Source organism: Pelobates fuscus, chromosome 12 (assembly GCF_036172605.1).
Source record: "Pelobates fuscus isolate aPelFus1 chromosome 12, aPelFus1.pri, whole genome shotgun sequence".
Classification (NCBI taxonomy): Eukaryota; Metazoa; Chordata; class Amphibia; order Anura; family Pelobatidae; genus Pelobates; species Pelobates fuscus.
This window is the reverse complement of record NC_086328.1, coordinates 31,620,238-31,642,226: the sequence shown is the minus strand read 5'-3', so window position 1 is coordinate 31,642,226 and position 21,989 is coordinate 31,620,238. Positions and strand designations below refer to the sequence as shown.

The 21,989-nt window shown below is 36.2% G+C and overlaps 1 protein-coding gene across 1 annotated transcript in view; it reads right to left on the bottom strand.

The window, feature by feature from the left end:
* Nucleotides 1-3,386: 3,386 nt before the first annotated feature.
* The window catches only part of CDYL2 (chromodomain Y like 2), a 63,597-nt gene continuing 44,994 nt past the window's right edge, over nt 3,387-21,989 (bottom strand). The window contains exons 2-7 of the mRNA XM_063437257.1: nt 19,074-19,641; nt 13,824-14,041; nt 6,477-6,649; nt 5,508-5,718; nt 5,214-5,357; nt 3,387-4,011 (exon numbers count right to left, since the gene is read on the bottom strand). Of these exons, the coding sequence (XP_063293327.1) occupies nt 3,853-4,011; nt 5,214-5,357; nt 5,508-5,718; nt 6,477-6,649; nt 13,824-14,041; nt 19,074-19,641 (1,473 nt within the window). The 3' untranslated portion in view covers nt 3,387-3,852. The remainder of the gene's footprint in view (nt 4,012-5,213; nt 5,358-5,507; nt 5,719-6,476; nt 6,650-13,823; nt 14,042-19,073; nt 19,642-21,989) is intronic.

Sequence of the window (21,989 nt, the reverse complement as noted above, 5' to 3'; positions counted from 1 at the left end):
GATAATATTTCCCCCAAAAAGATAAACATATAATCAGCTTAGAGGCCGCTTTCATTTTCATGTTGGTTTTGCTTTAACAATTGATTGGCATGCGTCAAAAAAAATATACATCTCTAGTATTCCCATACTTGTATTAATTTTAGAAACGTTGTTAATATGGATTTACCAGTTTGCTCATTCCCAACACATCTTTTTAAACAAAATATTTATTTTCCATTCTATTATTTAATATTGTAGATCACAAAAACGATAGTAGATAAAAAGGGCATCACTGACCCGTTTAATCTATGCTTCCTTTAGGTCCTCAAAAAGGTGTTGGACATCATAAACTCAGGCTGCACTACAATGGACATCCTATTAACCAGAAAGATATCCACCTAGTCTTTGGACAACTGGTGCTCTGAATTCTGGGCTTGATGTAAATACCGACATTTGTAACTACGGCTCTTGTATGTCTAGCCAAAATGAGACTAGTAACATTTACTGGATTGCTTGTGATTCTCAATTTGGTATGCTCTATTTCCTAATAGAACATAAACACTATTTTCCATGAGAATAATTTTACACAAAATTGAATTGGGTCATGGAATGTATCGCATAACCAAATAATTAAATAAGACACAAATCTAAACAAATCTTACGAATGGTGACTGCAATGCGTCTATACATGGTGGATAGTAAATATGCACTGCCATATGACTGAACAAATGTGATATATGTTCATATGTGCCCATAAGTTCAGAATGGGTGTTTATAGTATAGAAACATACATGTACAAATAAGGGTATTTTTGCTAGATATATTTTTAATATCGGGTCAGGTTGGCAGGTATCTAGAATTGAGGCATATGAGGCATAAAAGGACTGTAAATATTCAAAAAGAAATAAAACTGAATGTGTTTAAAATATATATATATTAAAAATGATGTAAAATGCAAATAATATAAAAACCAAAATACTGGATGCCTTACCGCTAAGAAGAACATGCAGAGTCACCACCAACACTCCACATTTTGGTGATAAATACACAATAGTTCTGCCGTAAGCCAAACCACTTAAAAGTGAGTCCAGAGAACCCTGATTTCACAAAATGAGGATGACAAACCGCATACGAGACTGGAATTTTCTCCCAAAATGCAGCCAAATTTCTAGTTACCTGTAAAATCCACAAGATCTAAATGTGGTGCCAAAGGATGTCTAAATGAGAGGATATGGATCTTCTTCAAAGTCCACAGATTCCTATGGACTTTATAGGTAACTAGAACTTTGGTATAAACCAAGACTGCATTCTGGGAGATGATAACAGTTTCCAACAATGGTTGACATCCTCACAGCAAAGTCTCCTTTTGTGGACTCATGTTTACCATATTCAGCTTCCCTTAGAAGTAGTTTGGCTCAGAATTGGACTGTTGGGTATTTACCCTTGTCAATTGGCATTTTGCTGTGGCCCCTACTTGATCTTTGTAATGGTTGGACATCCAGCATTTTGATTGTATACTTAAATGGACTATTAATAGTATTCTATGTTACTTTATTTAGTGATTGTAATGACGGACAATAAATCCATTTAATCTACATATTTTAGAGTGCACTCAGTTTCATTTAGATATTGCGTGATAACACTATTTAATGGTATGATACTACAAGACAAGACTTAAAACAATTAATTGAAATGATACATGAAACATGGATTCCCAAAATGTGTCATCAGAAAAGATCTTGCCAGAATAAAATGGTGCATGGTAGTCTTCTGCTTACTGACAGGGAAGAGAAAACAGTTCAAGCTCCAAACTAGAACTTAATTATCCAATGAAGCAAGTCATGGATGCAGGATGCTTACCTACCAGCCTTGTAAAATTACTAAATCTTAGCACACTCGACAAATAGAAATAATCTCTATTTTTATGTTACACTATAAAAAGTATAAAGTAAAGTCCTAGCTCAAAGTTCTCTCTCCACAACCTAGAAATTTATTTTGTTTGCAGCATGTTAAACCACAACGGCCAGGATTTTACTAGGCAGAACTCTGACATTAATGGTTGTCTAGCTCGAAAGGGTGATATATAGCTCAACTAATAATGTGTTATTTGTCTATAAAATAGTGTTGGGTCAATGAAAATATTTAGTTTTAACAGTTCAATCTGCAGGACCCTGGACGGCAGTCCATAGTATACAAGGATGTTGGAACTTTCGGACCAAAGTTTAGTTTAGGAGATCTACAGAATAGTCTTCTCCACAGTCCCATAGAAAAGAGAAAAAAATATTTAGATGGACAAAGATATGTTTTTTTTTAACAAATCCCATTGGCAAGCAGAGGGTCTGTAGAAGAGAAATCCTATGAGGTGGCCATATTCCATCATTGCATCTTCCATTTAAACAACAACAAAGGCTGCACACAACTGTCATCAAAATATTTTCGTTCACAAAACCAAAAAATCACCCAATGCATTTAAAGAGACAACGCTAGCATATTTTTCTTTTTATTAAGTCCCAGTTTTGAACATGGCACTGATGGAAAAAAACAAAAACAGGGATATGTTAAAACTAAGTGCATTTCAACCCATTTAAATGCTGATTGATACCAAGTCTCAAAAGTATTCTGTAAAAAATATAGTATTGTCATTTTGCATATATTTTCCAAGCTTGTCTTGGCGTGCACTTGTGATGACATAGGTATTCTGACATTGTCTCCATTCTATATCCATGCCAGTAGAACCTATGGAAGCTCTCACTGCAGATAGAAAACATTAAAATGTACACTACTGTACATTGTAGATTTTCATTCAATGGATTTAATGGCGTGTAAACACCAGAGATTTCAGTCGGTGAAGACCCCTTTCGCAAAGAGATACAGGTGTCCCCTCTGTTATATATTGGCTAGCAAAAAAATAAATAAAATAAAAAATTATATATGTCTGCATTGCAGGAGACGGACCCTAGGGCAAACTAACAAATTAAATGTAAAATTATTAGAAAAACAAAATGTTTGATTAAAGCTGGAACAAAAAAAAGTTTTTATAGCATTTTTTTCTTATAGAAAGGTTGGAGATGATACATTTATGATCCACATAGGTTTTTTAACAATCTGATAGTACTTTTTCACATTTCTAAAATAGAATGAAAGAAAATGTTTTTTTTTTTTGTAGCAATATTGCTATGTTAAAAATAAAATAAAATAAAGAAAAAGCGTTTATAGGATGTGCGAACACATTGGAGTAATGGAAAAATAATTATAATTAAATAAAAATACTAATAAATAAAAAAATCTAAATAAAAACCTACAAATGCGACTTTAAATAGCTGATGATTGCAAAACGTAAATAAATTAGTTACAATTTATAGACGAAAACAGAAAAAAAAAAAGTTTTTGTATTTTTTTTCCCCACGTGGAAAATAATATATTATTTACACAAAATACTCAATACTTTAGTACAAGAAAATAATTAAAAAAAATACATAAAAAAGTGCAATTCTCACATTATTACTTCAAATGGATTCGCAGGCCAAACAGCATACGTGTCCACATATTGTTCACACACATCGAACAAAATCATCTAGTACAGATGAAAAATGTCTAGACTGCAAAAGGTGCTTCTGGAGTATGGAATGGGATAAGACTGCCCAAGAGGACATTGTTACAATATTCAGGAAATCTTGGTTGAGAAAGACTACATCAGTATTTGTTTCCATTAAAGAATGAAGAATAAACTACAAGTGGAAGCAGTAAGACTCTGTGGAATACCTCATTGCATAATTATTAAACTCAAAGAGACAATGTCACAAACGTCATTCAAGGTCACCGCAGGTTTAAAAGTCGGAGAGAAATCACCTTGGATTTGCTCAACTAATGAGGTTAGACTTCATAAATTTTGTCCTGTAAGTAGCTGAATAAGGAGTCCAAGCCTTTAGATGAGCTCCACAACTGCTTCAACATCTGACACTCCCGATCGTTGACATCTTCCAGAACAGACTTGAGAAAGCTTCTCACCAAAAATTTGGATTCCTCCAGAACCTGCATGGATACAAAATGGAAAGCTTAACAAAGCAACATATGTACATAGAGCAAATCTGGACAAAGTTCTATATGTGAAATATTAGACCAGAAAGTTCCATTAATCTCAGATGGTGAATGCGACACAGGTTATATGGTCACAGTTATCAAGACAAAGCTGGAGCAAATAGTCATATTTGCAATATTCACCATAGCCATCAAAGAGAAATTTATCATACCTTTCAACTGGCTGGAAACTGGTGGTAGAGTCAAAATGTAGGACTCATGTCTGGTCGATTGCCAAAGAAAGACACCAGAATACATCAGCAAATATACAAGCAATCGTATACAACCACTGATGGAGGAAATTCGGCCCATAGAGGAGCAGCACTTGGGCACATGTAGTGCTAGCCTGATCTAGCACAGACACTAGGTCAACAATTTTCAATTTTTGGTCACACATCCCATTTGCATATTTCAATATCCAATTTTCAGTTTAGCCTCGTATTCAGTTTTCAGACCTTTCACTGTTTGAGGGATTGCTTTCTACTGATTTAGTACCGTTTACCAGATTTTGCTGATTTTATTAAAAAAATAAATTTGATGTCATACATTTAGTTACAATCTTTTTGTGATATATATGAACATGTCCTGTGGTATTTGGCACCGAGACGTTAGCAGCAGATCTTTTCAGTCCTGTATATATGTGTAATGCCGCCATGTTCTTATTTAAAACATTAGGGTGCACTTACAGAGTCCTACACAGAAATGCTACTTACAGATATAGCAAAAATTGATTACAATTTTTTTTTTTTTTTTTGTAAGTACTGTTGAGTAAACCTAGGGACTATTTAAATGTTTGGCCTTTGCCAATGATGTCTGTCCCAGATATACAAATACGCTGATCCACAGCTGAGCCAACGTCAGCCAACAGTCAAGTGACCAATCAGGAGTTGTGAGGACAAAAAACGAGGAGGGCTTTAGCATTTGACGCTAACGGATATTTATTACCTTTCAGGAAGAAGGGTCAAAGAGTAAATAATGTTTTCCATTCACAAATTAGCATTAGCTTGAAAACAAGGGAGTAGAGAAGAAAACAAAACATGTAACATATAGAAAGAGTGAATAATTCTACAATATATGACATGGATACAATTATAGATACAGCTGTTTACCATACGAAAAAATACACACAAAGTCCTAGAAAGGTATAAATAGCTTACCACAGCACTGCAGGCAGCCATTTCTTTTACTCGTAGCATCACCTCCTGGCTGAAAGTTGTAGGCCAAAATACCTGGGAGACGAGTCCCCTGCTGCACGCTTCCTGTGCGGTTAACTTTCTTCCACAAAACAGCATCTCGTTTGCCTGAAGGATAGAGTCTTGGATGAAATCTGACCACTGAAATTTCCCACTTGTAAGAAGAAATTGTAAAAAAAAACCTTGACAGAAAGGTGGAAAGGCAGGGCTTGGGTGGAAAAGCACTCATACGAAGATGAACTCTGAAGGAAAACTTACCAGGGCAACGCCGAGGATCTGAGGGAACGTGTATGACGAACATCCGGCGGGTGTTAGACGGATGGTGGCATATGGAGTCTGAAACCAGGCCTTTTCACTTGCCCATACTATATCACACAAGGGTAAGATAGATGCTCCAAGGCCAAGAGCTGGACCATTGATGGCAACCACTATAGGTTTCTTAAATTGGATGAAGGCAGTCACAAAGTCTCTGAATGTATATAAAAAAAAACAAAAAAAACGTTTAATGGCTTGACAAAAGGAGTCCTATGAAACTAGTGTCCAGATTGATTCCCAGAAATTCTACTCCACTACAAAATTCCCTTACTCTCTGGTAGTAGGGCAATCATCATATAGAATATTCCATTAGCATTTTGTATTTTAAATGAATACCCTCATGCTCCATAACCACTACATTCCACTGTAGTCGTTATGATGCCATGAGTTACCTGGGATGCTCCCAGAGCAATTTGTCAAACTGTTTTTGAATGTGTTGACAATTTGCCTGGGCCTGCCAGGCACCCATGGCTGCCGCCTTGCTTCTGCATTCTCCAGTGAGCGAATCAGGGCTGTGCTTATTTACTGACAGCATAAGCAGGGAACTCTAAGCCTGCAATGAACCAGCTAATCTTAGGTAAGACATCCAGCCTCTCCTGCAGGAGAAGACCAGATGCGGTGCTAGAACCCATGGTAAGTTGTCTAACAGTTCTCAAATATTTTGACAGGCTCCACTAGAAGAATGCCAGGGCACTACTGGAACCATAAACACTACAGCAGTATGAAGTGGTTATGGTGCTTGGAGTCTTCCTTTAACTTCTAAAAAACTTCTGAACCTTTTTACAAAACATAGCAATTAATTCAATTTTTATGAACACTAGTCACCATTTTCACTCACCCATAATTTCGGTATGCTCTTGCTTAAACGGAACATAAATAGCTAACAGCCAAACATAGACGAACGCTAGATACCTTATTGCTTCTGCGATTCTTGAACTTTCCTTCCTGCGGTCTGTTGATAACTTCCCGATGAGGTATGAATAATCTAGGCCACTGCAAAAGACACTCCCGACAGCACTGAGGAGCAAGAGTTTGCTGTCATCAGTTGAAGCGTTACAAAGTGCTCGCTGTACTTCCTTCATTATCTGAAAAGGAAAAACACACACACAGAGAAAAGCATGATTTTATGGCGTATGTGAATCTAAAGCATGATGGTCGTGGTTTAGCAAGAGTCACAATTTTTTTTTTTTTTTTTTTTAAGTTGGTCATGACACTAGTTGAAATCATGGGCTTCACTTCCATACATCTACATACTGCCATTAGGTTATCTGGCTTCCCATATTAACCTAAGAAAATGTTCATTTTAAAATAGTGCAAATTTAATTTATGTATTAAAGATTAGTGCCCTTACGTAAAAAAAACCCAAAAAAACAACTAACAAACAAAAAAACAATACCCTAATATAGCATAAAGCAAAAATTTTCATATATATATATATATATATATATATATATATATATATATATATATATATATTTATATTAGGTCATTATTGCCCTAATTTGTAGCAAGGTAAATATATGTAATGGTTTTGATCCATAGACCCTCAGGGCTATTTACAACAGTGAGAATCGAAAGTGAATTTCAAATTCCAAATTTAAGGCAAAGTAGTCATATGGGAAGCATAGTTGATTTAGGGAATATTTCCAGTTTGACTCTATTGACCTTGAACTTAAAATTAATTTTAAATTCATTAAAGGGCTTTATCAGCTGTGATCCAAATTAATAAAACCCCTGGGCAAAATGTGTTATGGATACTACTAATTCATTTGTTTTTAAATTGTTTTTATTTAATAAATTATAAGCTGTATGCTAATCCTTTATGGATATCTATTTTTCTGGTTGCCTCTGAGTTGCTGATATCGGGAGAGCAGGGATATCATCATTACCAAAACAAGTTCAATATACCTAGAGCCACTATCTATACCAGTTATCTATGAACCAAGCAAGCACAATAAATATGCTTCAAGTGTGATTATGCTCGGCTAATGATGATACACTACATCCAGTTCATTTTTTTATCTATTTTCCTGGGCCTACCAAACAAAAGATGCTGTTTAGATGGTGTGCAACCTTAATCTGAGCCATCATATCAGGCTCCAACGTCTGTGAGTAGTTCCAACTCATGATATATATACACTATTGCAAGGGTGTGTTTAAATTGTATTACACTATTGTAGTTTTTATTTTTTTGTTTTTCATTTGGCACAAGGCAATTAAAACCCTAAACATAAAGGGTAAGTAAATAGAAGCGCCCCACTAGTACACTGAAATCAATTTATATTTATCGGAGGTGGTGCACAAGGGGAAAGCCCACGTTAGTTTTGAAGTTGCCGTTGGCCATTTTTTATGCCACTTGCACAAGAATCACATTTGCTTTTGTTCATTTTAAATTCACTTTGAATTCTTACTTTAGTGCAAAACACTGCCTGGGTCTGACAAATGTAAACATCACCTTTTTGTGAAAAAACAGCAACGTTTACATTTCTCAGTCAGAGTGCATTTAGAGTCTGTCAACCAGCCACTAGAGGAACTTCCTTCTAAAGACATTAAAGGACCACTCTAGGCACCCAGACCACTTCAGCTTAATGAAGTGGTCTGGGTGCCAGGTCCTTCTAGGGTTAACCTTGAGAGCACGCAAGCGTCCATAGGAAAGCATTATGAATGCTTTCCTATGTGACCGGCTGAATGCGCGCGCAGCTCTTGCCGCGAGTGCGCATTCAGCCGACGGGGAGGAGAAGAGGAGGATCGGAGGAGGAGAGCTCCCCGCCCACCACTGGAAAAAGGTAAGTTTTAAACACTTTCCCCTTTCCAGAGCCGGGCGGGAGGGGGTCCCTGAGGGTGGGGGCACCTTCAGGGCACTCTTCCTGGCACTATGTTTTCCTGGCACTAGAGTGGTCCTTTAAATAATTTCAAGGCGATCATGTTCAGAGTCGTCACGCACAGCATGCTGACGCCAGACACTGGGAATTCTTCTTACAGAGTAACATTGCTTTTCCATGAGAAACATTTGATTGGCTAAGCACGGCAAATGCGGCACATTGTAGGTTGGTCCCCTCCATAAAGAACCACATATCATCTACACAGAGGAGGAGCAACTGCATCGTTCTGGATAAAGGGGAGTAAAATTTATTTTTCCTACCATGGTAGCGTACCAATTAAACTTCAGAAACACCAATGTTAAAAATAAATGTTAAATATGTTGGTGCTGAGGTAGGGGGTTCAAAAGCTCCTACTGGTACCAGCGAAAACATTGGGTTTAAAGTTTTGACAAAACTGGCGGATTTGGAAAAAGTCTCTTTTTCTAATACTGGATTTTAACATGCTGTATTTAGAGAATAACGCTGTGTAAATCGATGATTCCAGGATAGAAGCCAGTAACACACAGACACAACCGTCAATGGGAAACCTGCAGCATCCGGAAGCAGAACACAGTCTAAATAAGAATTTTTCCAATTTTTGCTTTAACCACCACAAATCTGAGCTAGGATTAAGCGTGCTACCGTAATAGAGACTGAATAACAAGGCACCAAAAACTAAAAATATCACTGCACCAATTTAAACGTTAAGAGAATGTATTACTATGCATTTTTAGAATCAGATCAGCTAGTTGTGAAGATGTTTGCGCTTCTATGAAATTTATTGAAAATGTACATTTTCATTGAAGAATTACTAGAATTGCTAAAAAAAAAATTGGTATTTTTTTTTTTAGATTTTTCATTTTATTTAGTAGTACACAATTTCACGTTGTCACAAGCAATACCACCGAAGGTGGCATAGTGATCACACCACAGAGGAATGTTAGAATCGAGTAAAGCTGGGAAGCTGGCAATGGCACTATTACAAATGTGTTCTTAAGCACAAACTATATATTTATATCATAAAACGAACAAAGAACCGAGTGTCTGTAAATTCGTGTATCTCTAAGCAGTAACGACAGAGCTTGAACCCCCGGGGTATTACGTTGCCCGGGTAACATTACGTTACTTTTAAAAGGGGTTACTTGTATTTAAACAGTTTTCTTCTAAGCTCAAATGTGTTTCGGTCTCAGGTGGGTCTGTGCGTTTAAACCCAGAGGTGTTATATACTATTATCATAGAGCTCAAGGGATTTAATACTGTGTTTGTGAGGCTTGGCTTGTTACTATGTTCAGTTTGAATATCCCTTTACAATTTACTATCCTTCCCATCCCCCCCCCAAACATGAAAACACTGGGCTGTATGCGGATCTAGAGTAAGGAGAAAGGTAATGTGTTCTTGGTCTCATTACAAATAACTAGGTCTGAAACCAGGATCTGTTTCTTTCCAGATACATTTCTTATTTTCTAATGTGCTGTGGCAGTACTAAATAGTCATGGACGTAGCATACTGATTAAAATAAAGGGAGATATGTATCAAAGCAAAAAAAAAAAAAAGAATAATAATAAAAAGAAAAAAAAATAGGTTCTATTCTTGGGCATATTTCTAAATAAATAGAAATAAAAATGTAGCAATTTGCACCCAAAATAGCACAATTTTTGCCTTGACTAATTGTGTAGTCTGTACCTGAAAATCACTCTTAAATACAAAGCTAAAAAATGTGGCACAAAAACTTTAAAAAGAAGAAAAAAAAAACAGAAAACCTCCCACGATCCTTAACTAGTAATTCACATAGCCGAGGATAATGGGAGTTGTGTTTTGACAACTAGTGGCTTTAAAGGCCAAGTGGAACATGACCCAGCTGCCTATGTGCAGAGATCCCATACGCTCCAATGAAATCACACCCATTTGGCACATGTGCACGAATTCTAGACACATCTCCTAAAGTATACACACCGTATTTACGTTAGTTTTATTGGAGGAGCACTGTGATGTCTTTGGGCATTAAATATATTTATTATATTATATCTAATATAGCTCTTAGAAAACAAAGGGGGATTTGGCTCCCAGTGGTAACCAGAGTATGGAAAATGTGGATTCGGGATATGGTGGTCTCTGCTATATAATTGTCCATCTCGTAGTTATAAAATATATACAGAAAATATATATATTCGTAACTTACGAATTAATGTTGTGCACAGGAAGTCAGTTATCAGCTTATGACTATAACATATTTAGTTAAGTGTACTATAACTACTTTATTATAACTTTTTACTTGTTTTAACTTTATCTACCCTCTCCCCACCTCCCCCTACTATACTCAATTCCTGCTTTATCAACCTTATTTATCACCTCGCAGTTATACTCCCTCCCCCCGACCCCTAAGGTGATTTTAAACTGTAAGTGTAATTTTATTAGGATCATACCTGAGCAAGATATCGAAACCTGATATGTTATATATCTAACAAAACAGGAGCCCACCCCATGGCATATCCTTTGCAAGCATTGTTTCAGTAACTGAAAGTCTCTTCGGTAACACCGTTTACTCAAATACCTAATTGTTATCAGAATGTTTTATTATCATAAACCATGCTTAGCAGCACACACCCATGCATCTTGTAACAGAAGGTTTTCTAATGACTGTGAAGCTTAAAATATGAATGTAACTATAGTTGATCCTATGATACTTTGTTTTAACCCCTTAAGGACCAAACTATGGAATAAAAGGGAATCATGACATGTCACACATGTCACTTGTCCTTAAGAAGGTTAAAGGTGACCAAAGCTGGTCCGGAAGATATACATATGTTTATGTAGTTTGTTACTTAATAATACTTATATGTTACAAATTTTGATGTAGATTCTATAACATACATATGTTTATACAACAGTTTTTCAAATGAGGATATTTCCTCAATGTTTGTTACCTTTTACCAATTTCTTAGTTTTTTGTAAATCAATAAAATTATATATTGAAAAAAAAGAAAATATATATACCGTATATACTCGAGTATAAGCAGAGTTTTTTAGCACATTTTTTGTGCTAAAAAACCCCAACTCGGCTTATACTCGAGTCAGAGTCTGTATTATGGCAATTTACATTGCCATAATACAGACTGGGGGAGAGGGGGGCTGGCAGAGCTGTAACTTACCTGTCCTGCAGAGGGAGCTGCACGGACGGCGCGGAGGAGGAGAGAGCTGACAGGAGCTGCAGGACAGGTAAGTTACAGCTCTGCCAGCCCCCACAGCCCCGCCCCCCCCCCCCCACTGAACTGCCAATGCCACTGGACCACCAGGGAAGGAGAGCCCCCCTCCCTGCCATGTATCAAGCAGGGAGGGGGGACGAAAAAAAAAAATTAGTAATAATAAAAAATAATAAATAATAATACAAAAATAATAATAATTAAATTCAATAAATAAAAATAATAAATTGCCCACCCCCCACCAAGGCTCTGCAACACACACACACACACACACACACACAGCATTCATATACACACACTGCACTCATACACACACGCTGCACTCATACACACACGCTGCACTCATACACACACACTGCATTCATTATACACACACTGTAAATAAATATTCAATTAATATATTTTTTTTAGGATCTAATTTTATTTAGAAATTTACCAGTAGCTGCTGCATTTCTCACCCTAGTCTTATACTCGAGTCAATAAGTTTTCCCAGTTTTTTGGGGTAAAATTAGGGGCCTCGGCTTATATTCGGGTCGGCTTATACTCGAGTATATACGGTAGATTGTTTTAACTCAGGTGGAATGCAATACTCTGATAATATTCTCTTAACCTCAAAATAGGTTTGCATCTGCTTATAAACAGGTACCCGTTTATAAACATTGCTAATCTTTAAAGGGAAAACACTACTTCTCAGGAAATTACCTCATTGGAAAAAAACACTTTTCTTGTGATACTCTTTTTTTTGTGTCAGTTTGTATGTGTATCTGTGTGTGTGTGCATCTGTGTCTGTATGTATCTGTGTGTGCGTATTGGTGTCAGTAATGGGGATGCTGCACATTTGCCTGCCCCCCCAGGCAGGGCTCAAGAACCATTTGGCCCATCTAGTCTGCCCAATTATCTAAATACTTTCATTAGTCCCTGGCATTATCTTATAGTTAGGATAGCCTTATGCCTATCCCACGGATGCTTAAACTCCTTTACTGTGTTAACATCTACCACTTTACTGAGAGGGTAGTGGATGCATGGAATAGCCTTCCAGGTAAAGTAATACTTCCTGATATTATTTTAAACCTTTGTCCCTCTAATTTAAGACTATGTCCTCTCGTTGTGGTAGTTTTTCTTCTTTTAAATATAGTCTCCTCCTTTACTGTGTTGATTCCCTTTATGAATTTAAACATTTCTATCATATCCCCCCTGTCTCGTCTTTCCTCCAAGCTATACATGTTATGTTCCTTTAACCTTTCCTTGTAAGTTTTATCCTGCAATCCATGAACCAGTTTAGTAGCCCTTCTCTGAACTCTCTCTAAGGTATCAATATCCTTCTGAAGATATGGTCTCCAGTACTGCGCACAATACTCCAAGTGAGGTCTCACCAGTGATCTGTACAATGGCATAAGCACTTCCCTCTTTCTACTACTAATACCTCTCCCTATACAACCAAGCATTCTGCCAGCATTTCCTGCTGCTCTATTACATTGTCTGCCTACCTTTAAGTCATCAGAAATAATTACCCCTAAATCCCTTTCCTCAGATGTTGAGGTTAGGACTCTGTCAAATATTCTTGCACTTATCCACATTAAATGTAAGCTGACACAACTCAATGTCTACTGCATCACCCTGATCTATTATTTTAATTACCCAATCAAAAATATCCATAACATTAGTTTGGCATGATCTCCCTGAAGTAAACCCATGTTGTCTCAGATCTTGAAATCTACGTGATTTTAGATGTTTGACAATCCTATCCTTTAACATGGTTTCCATTACTTTCCCCACTACTGAAGTAGGGCTTACTGGCTTATAGTTGGCAGACTCTTCCCTACTACCTTTCTTGTGAATGGGCACAACATTCGCTAACTTCCAATCTTCTGGGACTACTCCTGTTAACAATGATTGGTTAAATAAATCTGTTAATGGTTTTGCCAGTACACCACTAACCTCTTTTAATAACTTTTAACTTCCAATACCTTCTCGAACACTGCTTCCTCTACTACAAACATTAGTTTGATAATGCACTGCTCAAGAATCTTAATTATTGCGGTCAAGTAAATGTTGAGGCATGCTGGAGTCCCTATGCAGAACCTGGTGACTATCCCTTATCACTAGAATTTAAAATTACTTAAAACCATTCCTGTAACATATTTCCTTCCCATGACCCCAACACTAGCTAAATTTCCGAACGACAGGGAATCTCTTACATCTGGTGTCAAGGCATTGTTGTCTGATGTTTGACTGGACAGAAGGATGTGCGTAAATCCATCTTCTTTTCGCACCACAATGTCACGGAACCGACAGTTACTTTCATTCTGTCGAACACTGTATCTTAATCTTTTATCAAAAGCGTAGTCTTTGTCCACATCTAATTTTCGCTTAACCAAACCATTAGCATCCAGTTCTCCATTTGGCAAAGATTCACCTGTAGATGTAAAAAATAAAAACACATTTTTTCTGATTTGTACCTAAATAAATAAAATGGCTACAAAAAAAACTAATTGTGCTGTCACATTGTTTTTACTTTCCTGAAAAAGAAGCAGTGCAGCTTTCAAAGAAATTAACAGAACATAAAAAGAATACTGCATTTGAACATTATGTCCACATGCAGTAAATACAATTAAATCATACATTTCTAAAATAAAGGCTATATATATATATGAAAACCAAGATGCTTGCACTCCTGGATTAGAAAGTAATTGCCCGGTGCTTGCCATCCTGATAAAAGCCCATGTATTGGGGCTGAAATGTCGATATTTTTAAATGATATCGAATAAAAGTTATATTTTATTTTTACTATCATCAAGTCCTTGGAGTGTGGTAATTTCCAATCATTTTTATATTAATATATATATATATATTTTCATACATTGTTAAACACAGATCTGCACACCAGCCAAGCCATAAGACTTGCTTTTCCAGCATGATACCACTGCAAAGGATTCTGGGTGGGCTTATGCAAGTTAGTTCAATAAAGAATCACATTTATGCCTCATTATTTCTGTAATATCTCATATGGAGTTTATATGGAGTTCAATATTTACTTTTAACCCCTTAAGGACTGAGCCAAATGTACACGTTGTGATCAAAACAAAACGTAAACAAAACCTGGAATTTGACTATATGTCTGTTCAACCGTAATTCACCTCTTTCATATTAACCCCTTAAGGAACGGACTGTTTTTGCAATGTTGTACATTTGCGACCAGGGCTCTTTTTACACTTTTGTGGTGTTTGTGTTTAGCTGTAATTCTCCGCTCTCTCATTTACTGTTCCCATACAAATTATATATTGTTTTTTTTCAGGACACAAAGGGCTTTCTTTACATACTATAATTTATATCATCTCATGTAATTTAATTTAAAAAAAATATGATTAAAAAAATTGAAAAAAGTACATGTTTTTTTACTTTTACTTGAAAAATCTTGTACTCATCTACAAAAGCGAATGACAAAAAACTGCTAAATAGATTCAAAATGGTGTCCTGAGTTTAAAAATACCCAGCATTTACATGCTTTTTTTTTGCAAGTTATAGGGCTATAAGTACAAGTAGGATATTGCAGTTTTTAAAACATACATTTTTAAAATGTATCAATAGTGACATTGTAACACTATTATCTGTCATAAATCTCTGAATAACACCCCACGTGTACATATATTTTTTTTAAAGTAGACCACCCAGGGTATTCAATATGGGGTATATCCAGTATTTTTTAGTAGCCACTTAGTCACAAACACTGGCCAAAGTTAGCGTTCATATTTGTTTGTGTGTGAAAAAAGTAAAAAACTAAAGTGAACACTAATTTTGGCCAGTGTTTGTGACTAAGTGGCTACTAAAAAAGACTGGACATACCCCATTTGCAATACTTTGGGTTGTCTTCTTTTGCAGATGGTATGCCATAATGGGGGTAATTCTCATTCCTGGGCTACCATACGCTCTCAAAGGCAACGTAACCAACCTGGCCATTTTCAATGTAAAAATATTTAACCCATATATTTCACCCTGAAGCTTTTAAAAACGCTATAAAACCTGTACATGGGGGGTACTGTTATACTCGGGAAACTTTGCTGAACACAAATATTAGTGTTTCAAAACAGGAAAATGTATCACAACAATTATATCATCAGTAAAAGTGCTGTTTGTGTGTGAAAAATGCAAAAAAAGTAACTTTCACTGACAATATCATCTCTGTCATATGTTTTACTGTTTTGAATCACTAATATTTGTGTTCAGTGAAGTCTCCCAAGTAAAATAGTACCCTCCATGTACAGGTTTTAGGGTGTCATAGAAAGTTACAGGGTAAAATACAGTGCTAGCAAATTAAATTCTCTGGAATTTTGGCCTGGGTTGGCAGGCAGGTCCCTCAAATTGCAATCAATAAAATTACTTAATTATGTAAAAGTATTACATAAATACGCATGTAGAATTTCAATATATATGTATATTTATATATTTGAAGTCTACGTGTATATTTATATAATTTTGTATATGGACATATGTATATTTCGTATTATTTTTATTTATTTATATATACATAGATATACAATTTTGTTTTAAGTGTATTTTGATATAAATATATATATTAATATCAAAATACAGCTAGAATAAAATTTCATAGATATAATTTTTTAATTTACTTATTTGTATTTTACAATAATATAATATATATAGTTATTATATATATATATATATACACGTGTGTAATTTAATTATAAGTGTATATTTATATTAATATATGTACATATTAATATAAAAATACACTTAGTATGACATTATATTATATATATATATATATATATATATATATATATATATATATATATATATATATATATATATATATTAATTACACACAATTATTTTTTTTTTATATTAACATTTTTATTTTACACTAGCAGGTAGACTGCCTGTCAGCACAGGCAGTCCCCCTGCAGGCAGACACATGGACACCTATTGTGACCATAAGATCGCTCACTGTTAAGCGATCACATGGCCACAGGGGTCCTAATCCGCTATGGGGAACAACGGCGATCGGGTAAGTACACAAGACCGTTGTGACGGTTCAGGACCGTCAGCGGTTGGCAATGCTAAAATGCCGATAACGTTCCTGAACCGTCCTCGGTAGTTAAGGGGTTAAGTGCACCCACACTTATTATATATCATTTTATTCAGGGGAAACAGGGCTTTCATTTAACATTAAATATTTAACTATGAAACATAGTTTAATATGAATAAATTATAAAAAAAATGGGAGAAAATACTAAATGTTATTTTTTTAGTTTTACATTACATTTTAACTGTGAATGCCAGAATACTGCTTGCTTTTACTGCAATAAAATACACATATTTGTATTTAGCGATGTCTCACGTGTAAAACAGTACCCCCTATGTACAGGTTTTATGGTGTTTTGGGAAGTTACAGGGTCAAACATAGAATGTTACATTTTTTAGTTTTTTCACATTGAAATTTGCCAGATTGGTTACGTTGCCTTTGAGACCGTATGGTAGCCCAGGAATGAGAATTACCCCCATGATAGCATACCATTTGCAATAATAGACAACCCAAATTATTGCAAATGGGGTATGTCCAGTCTTTCTAGTAGACACTTGGTCACAAACACTGGCCAAAGTTAGTGTTAATATTTGTTTGTGTGTGAAAAATGCAAAAAACGAATTTTAACGCCAATTTTGGACAGTGTTTGTGACTAAGTGGCTTCTAAAAAAGACTGGACATACCCCACTTGCAATACCTTGGGTTGTCTACTATTGCAAATGGTATGCAATCATGGAGGTAATTCTCATTCCTGGGCTACCATACGGTCTCAAAGGCAACGTAACCAATCTGGCGAATTTCAATGTGAAAAAACTGAAACACAAGCCTTATATTTGACTCTGTAACTTTTGAAAATACCATAAAACCTGTACATGAGGGGTACTGTTATACTCGGGAGACCTTCACTGAACACAAATATCAGTGTTTCAAAACAGTAAAATGTATCACAACAATTATATCGTCACTGTAAGTGCCATTTGTGTGTGAAAAATGCACAGAATTTCACTTTCACTGATGATATCATCGTTGTAATACATTTGACTGTTTTGAAACACTAATATTTGTGTTCAGCAAAGTCTTCGGAGTAAAACAGTTCCCCCCCATGTACAGGTTTTACGATGTCTTGGCAGGTTACAGGGTTAAATATAGTGCTAGCAAATTAAATTCTCTGGACTTTTTACCTGGGTTATCAGGCAGCTCCCGCAAATTGTAATTAATAAAATGACGTAACCATGTAAAAATATAACATAAATATATACATAGAATTATATATATATATATATATATATATATACGTATCTACTTATGTATATATATTGTTTAGTTCTAAGTGTATTTTGAATATATATATATATATATATATATACATATCAAAATACAGTTACAACGAAATTACACCCATATATATTTTTTAATTATTTATTTTAATTTTTTTACGTATTTTATATTACATATAATTATAGTTATATATAATCAATATTCTATGTGTATTTTGAGATATATATATATATATATATATATTTAGATATAATTTTATTTTAAACTATTTTAAACTTTATTCTAACTTTTTTTCAGGCAGCAGGGGGACTACCTGTAATTACAGGCACTCCCCCTGGCACTGCTGTGGACGGCTATGTCGCCCATGTGATCGTGAGGTCCTCGCAAGGACCTCGCGATCACATTGCCCAGGAGGGCCGGAACGGCAGCAGGGGGACTCCCTGGGATGCCAGGTGAGTCCCCCCCCACCGCGATTGCCGGGTCCCCAAAGACATAGGTCCCTCAAATTGCAATCAATAAAATTACTTAATTATGTAAAAGTATTACATAAATACACATGTAGAATTTAAATATATATGCATATTTATATATTTGAAGTATATGTGTATATTTATATAATTATTTATGTAATTTTGTACATGGATATATGTATATTTCGTATTATTTTTATTTATATATACATAGTCCCCCTCCTTTAGGGGTTAAATACAGCATGCTTTTATTAACCTCTAAAGTTACTAACTTTCAGAGTTGTTATTTCAACTGACAAAGTGCAGTAATTTGAAATAGTGTTAACATTTAGAATTACAGGATCCATGATTACATTTTTCAAAGCTTCTTAAAAAATTTATTTTGAGGCTACATAAGAAGCTAACTTATGACAATTAATGACAATTAGATAAAGATATATTTAAATTATCACCATAGCTTTATCTGATTCAAGTGGTTATAGTGTGTATATAGCCCCACTTCACGGCTAAATGGTTTACTTACAGCTCAGTAGAGATTCTTGGTCCCCTGCAGCCCAACCCTCAACGAAAATTTGAGAGATACCTTTGCAACATACCAATTCACACTAGGGATTTGGGCACCCACTCTCCAACAAAACCCAATTTTGTCTACATACCTAGTCCATTCACGATCGTAGAGCCTGAGACTTCCAACCCACTTGGTAGACCTTGCTTTCCTTTGTCATCGTCTAAGTCATTTTTATCTTGCTCTGAACCATTCTCAAAATGTTTTGGCTCATTATGACAATCAAGATCACCATTCTCCATGGGTTTCTTCAGGGGCATTATCTGTAACCCACTTGGTGTAGTTCTGTAAGAAACAGTCTTTGCAGCCCGGTCTCCAGAAGAATATTTTGTTGTGCATGTCTTCTTCTGCTTTGAAATATGGTGTATCCTCCGGCGTTTGTGAGATGTTCCTCTTCCTCTCCCAGGTTCTGCAGATCTATGGGAAATTTTATCCATGGAAGACCCACGTAACAGTTTAGCAGCAACTGCCTGTTTGCCCACTTTGGCTCGTTTGTCTCTGGAAATATTGAGTCCATTGAATTCATCAATGAATTCCTCACAGTGCAGTAGGTGATTCTCAGGTTCCCAGGTGTCTTCATTGCTCCCATAACCCTTCCACCGAATTAAATACTCCCATTTTCCTTTTCTGTTCTTCCTTTTGTCAACAATCCTTTCCACCTAACAAGGGAAAAAAAACAAAATAAGTCACTATTGAAATCCATGAGATTGGAATACTTGGGTTTCTGTGTGGGTTATTGTGGGTGGTACAGCAATAAATCAATGTTGTTACTCTGCCTCTTTAGAACATTAGGTATAGCAATGGAAGACACAAGAGACACTGCGGATGGTAACAACCATTTATTTATTAGCATTTATGTAGCGCCAACATATTACACAGCACTTTACAATTAGAGAAATGGGTGAGGAAGGCCCTACCTACACAAGCTTACAATCTATGAAGGCGGATATCTATTGCAAGGTGTAGGGATCGACTGATATTGATTTTTCTTTTAGAGCGGATACCGATAATCTGTGAACTTTTAGGCTGATAACTGGTCACTTACCGATGCCGAAATTCAGTACATTTACCATTTTAAAAAAATAAACTATTTCTACACAAATTTACTGTTACCTGAACACGTTTATTATTTATTTCTTTTTTTTTGCATCTTTTTTTTATTAAAGGAACACTATAGTCACCTAAATTACTTTAGCTAAATAAAGCAGTTTTAGTGTATAGATCATTCCCCTGCAATTTCACTGCTCAATTCACTATCATTTAGGAGTTAAATCACTTTGTTTCTGTTTATGCAGCCCTAGCCACACCTCCCCTGGCTATGGTTGACAGAGCCTGCATGAAAAAAAAAACTGGTTTCACTTTCAAACAGATGTAATTTACCTTAAATAATTGTATCTCAATCTCTAAATTGAACTTTAATCACATAAAGGAGGCTCTTGCAGGGTCTAGCAAGCTATTAACATAGCAGGGGATAAGAAAATCTTAATTAAACAGAACTTGCAATAAAGAAAGCCTAAATAGGGCTCTCCTATTACAGGAAGTGTTTATGGAAGGCTGTGCAAGTCACATGCAGGGAGGTGTGACTAGGGTTCATAAACAAGGGGATTTAACTTCTAAATGGCAGAGGATTGAGCAGTGAGGCTGCAGGGGCATGTTCTATACACCAAAACTGCTTCATTAAGCTAATGTTGTTCAGGTGACTATTGCGTCCCTTTAAAGTAAATGCACAAATATACATGCTAGTCAGAATTTTTGATGTTTTCAAGAATGTGTGTGTGTGTGTGTAGTGGATGCAGTGAGCATATTTGATCAGTGAATGCAGTATGTGTTTGTGTAGTGTGTATATAACGAAAGCAGTGTGTGTATAGTGAATGCAGTGTGTTTGTGTAATGTGTATAGTGGCTGCATTGTGTGTGTTTGTGTAATGTAAATATAGTGAATGCAGTGTGTGTTTGTTTAGTGTGTATATAATGAATGCAGAGTGTGTATAGTAAATGCAGAGTGTATGTGTTTGTGCCGTGAGTGTTTATGTACTGTATGTATGTTTGTGTAGTGTGTGTGCGCGTGTGTGTGCAGTGAGTGTTTGTGTAGGTATGCTAAGTGTGTATAAGGGGGGAGGGGGGGCATTTAAAAAAAAATAATTAATATTTTATTAAATTATGTTTTAGTCCCCCCCCCCCCCGCTTCTTACCTGGCCAGGGAGGGGGGCATATGGCATTCCCTGGTGGTCCAGTGGCATGGACTGTGCAGAGCTGATAGGAAGGTAAGTCAGAGTGTGCTGGGCCCCCCAGGTCTGCATTATCGGCAATATCGGTATCTTTATTGGCCGATGCCGATATTGCGGAAAATACAGAATATCAGCCGATGATATCTGCCAGACCACGAGAGGACAGACTCACAGAGACCGAGTGATTGAAGAGTTTGAAGAAGGAGAGCATGATCAACGGTGTCAAGAATTAGTATGGAGTAGTGGCCTTTGGATTTAGGTGAGATTAGGTCATTAGTAACTATGATAAGAGCAGTCTCAGTAGAGTGGAGAGGGCGGAAGCCAGATTGAAGAGGGTCAAGGAGAGAGAGTTGGAATTGAGGAAGTGATACATACAAGTAAAGACAAGTCTTTCCAGAAATTTTCAGGAAAAAGGGAGGGAGCAGGGATATAGGAAGATAGTTAGAGGGTGGAGAACGGGTCAAGAGATGTTTCTTTTTTAGGATAGGTACTACAGTGGCATGTTTAAGGTCAGCAGGCAGGGACAACACTAGAAGAGAGAGAGCAGTTGAAGATGTGTGTTAAAAAAGGCACAAGACAGGGGGAGAGAGATCTGATAAGGTGAGATGGGACAGGATCAAGCGGGCAAGTGGTGGGGCGAGAGGAAATAAGAAGCACAGCCACCTCTTGTTCAGTAGCCGGGGAGAAAGTCTAAAAGGTAGGAAAGGCATGATCTACGTGTAGTTGAGAAAGAACGGCAAGGTGGGGAGAATTTTTTCCTTAGCTGTTCAATTTTGTTGG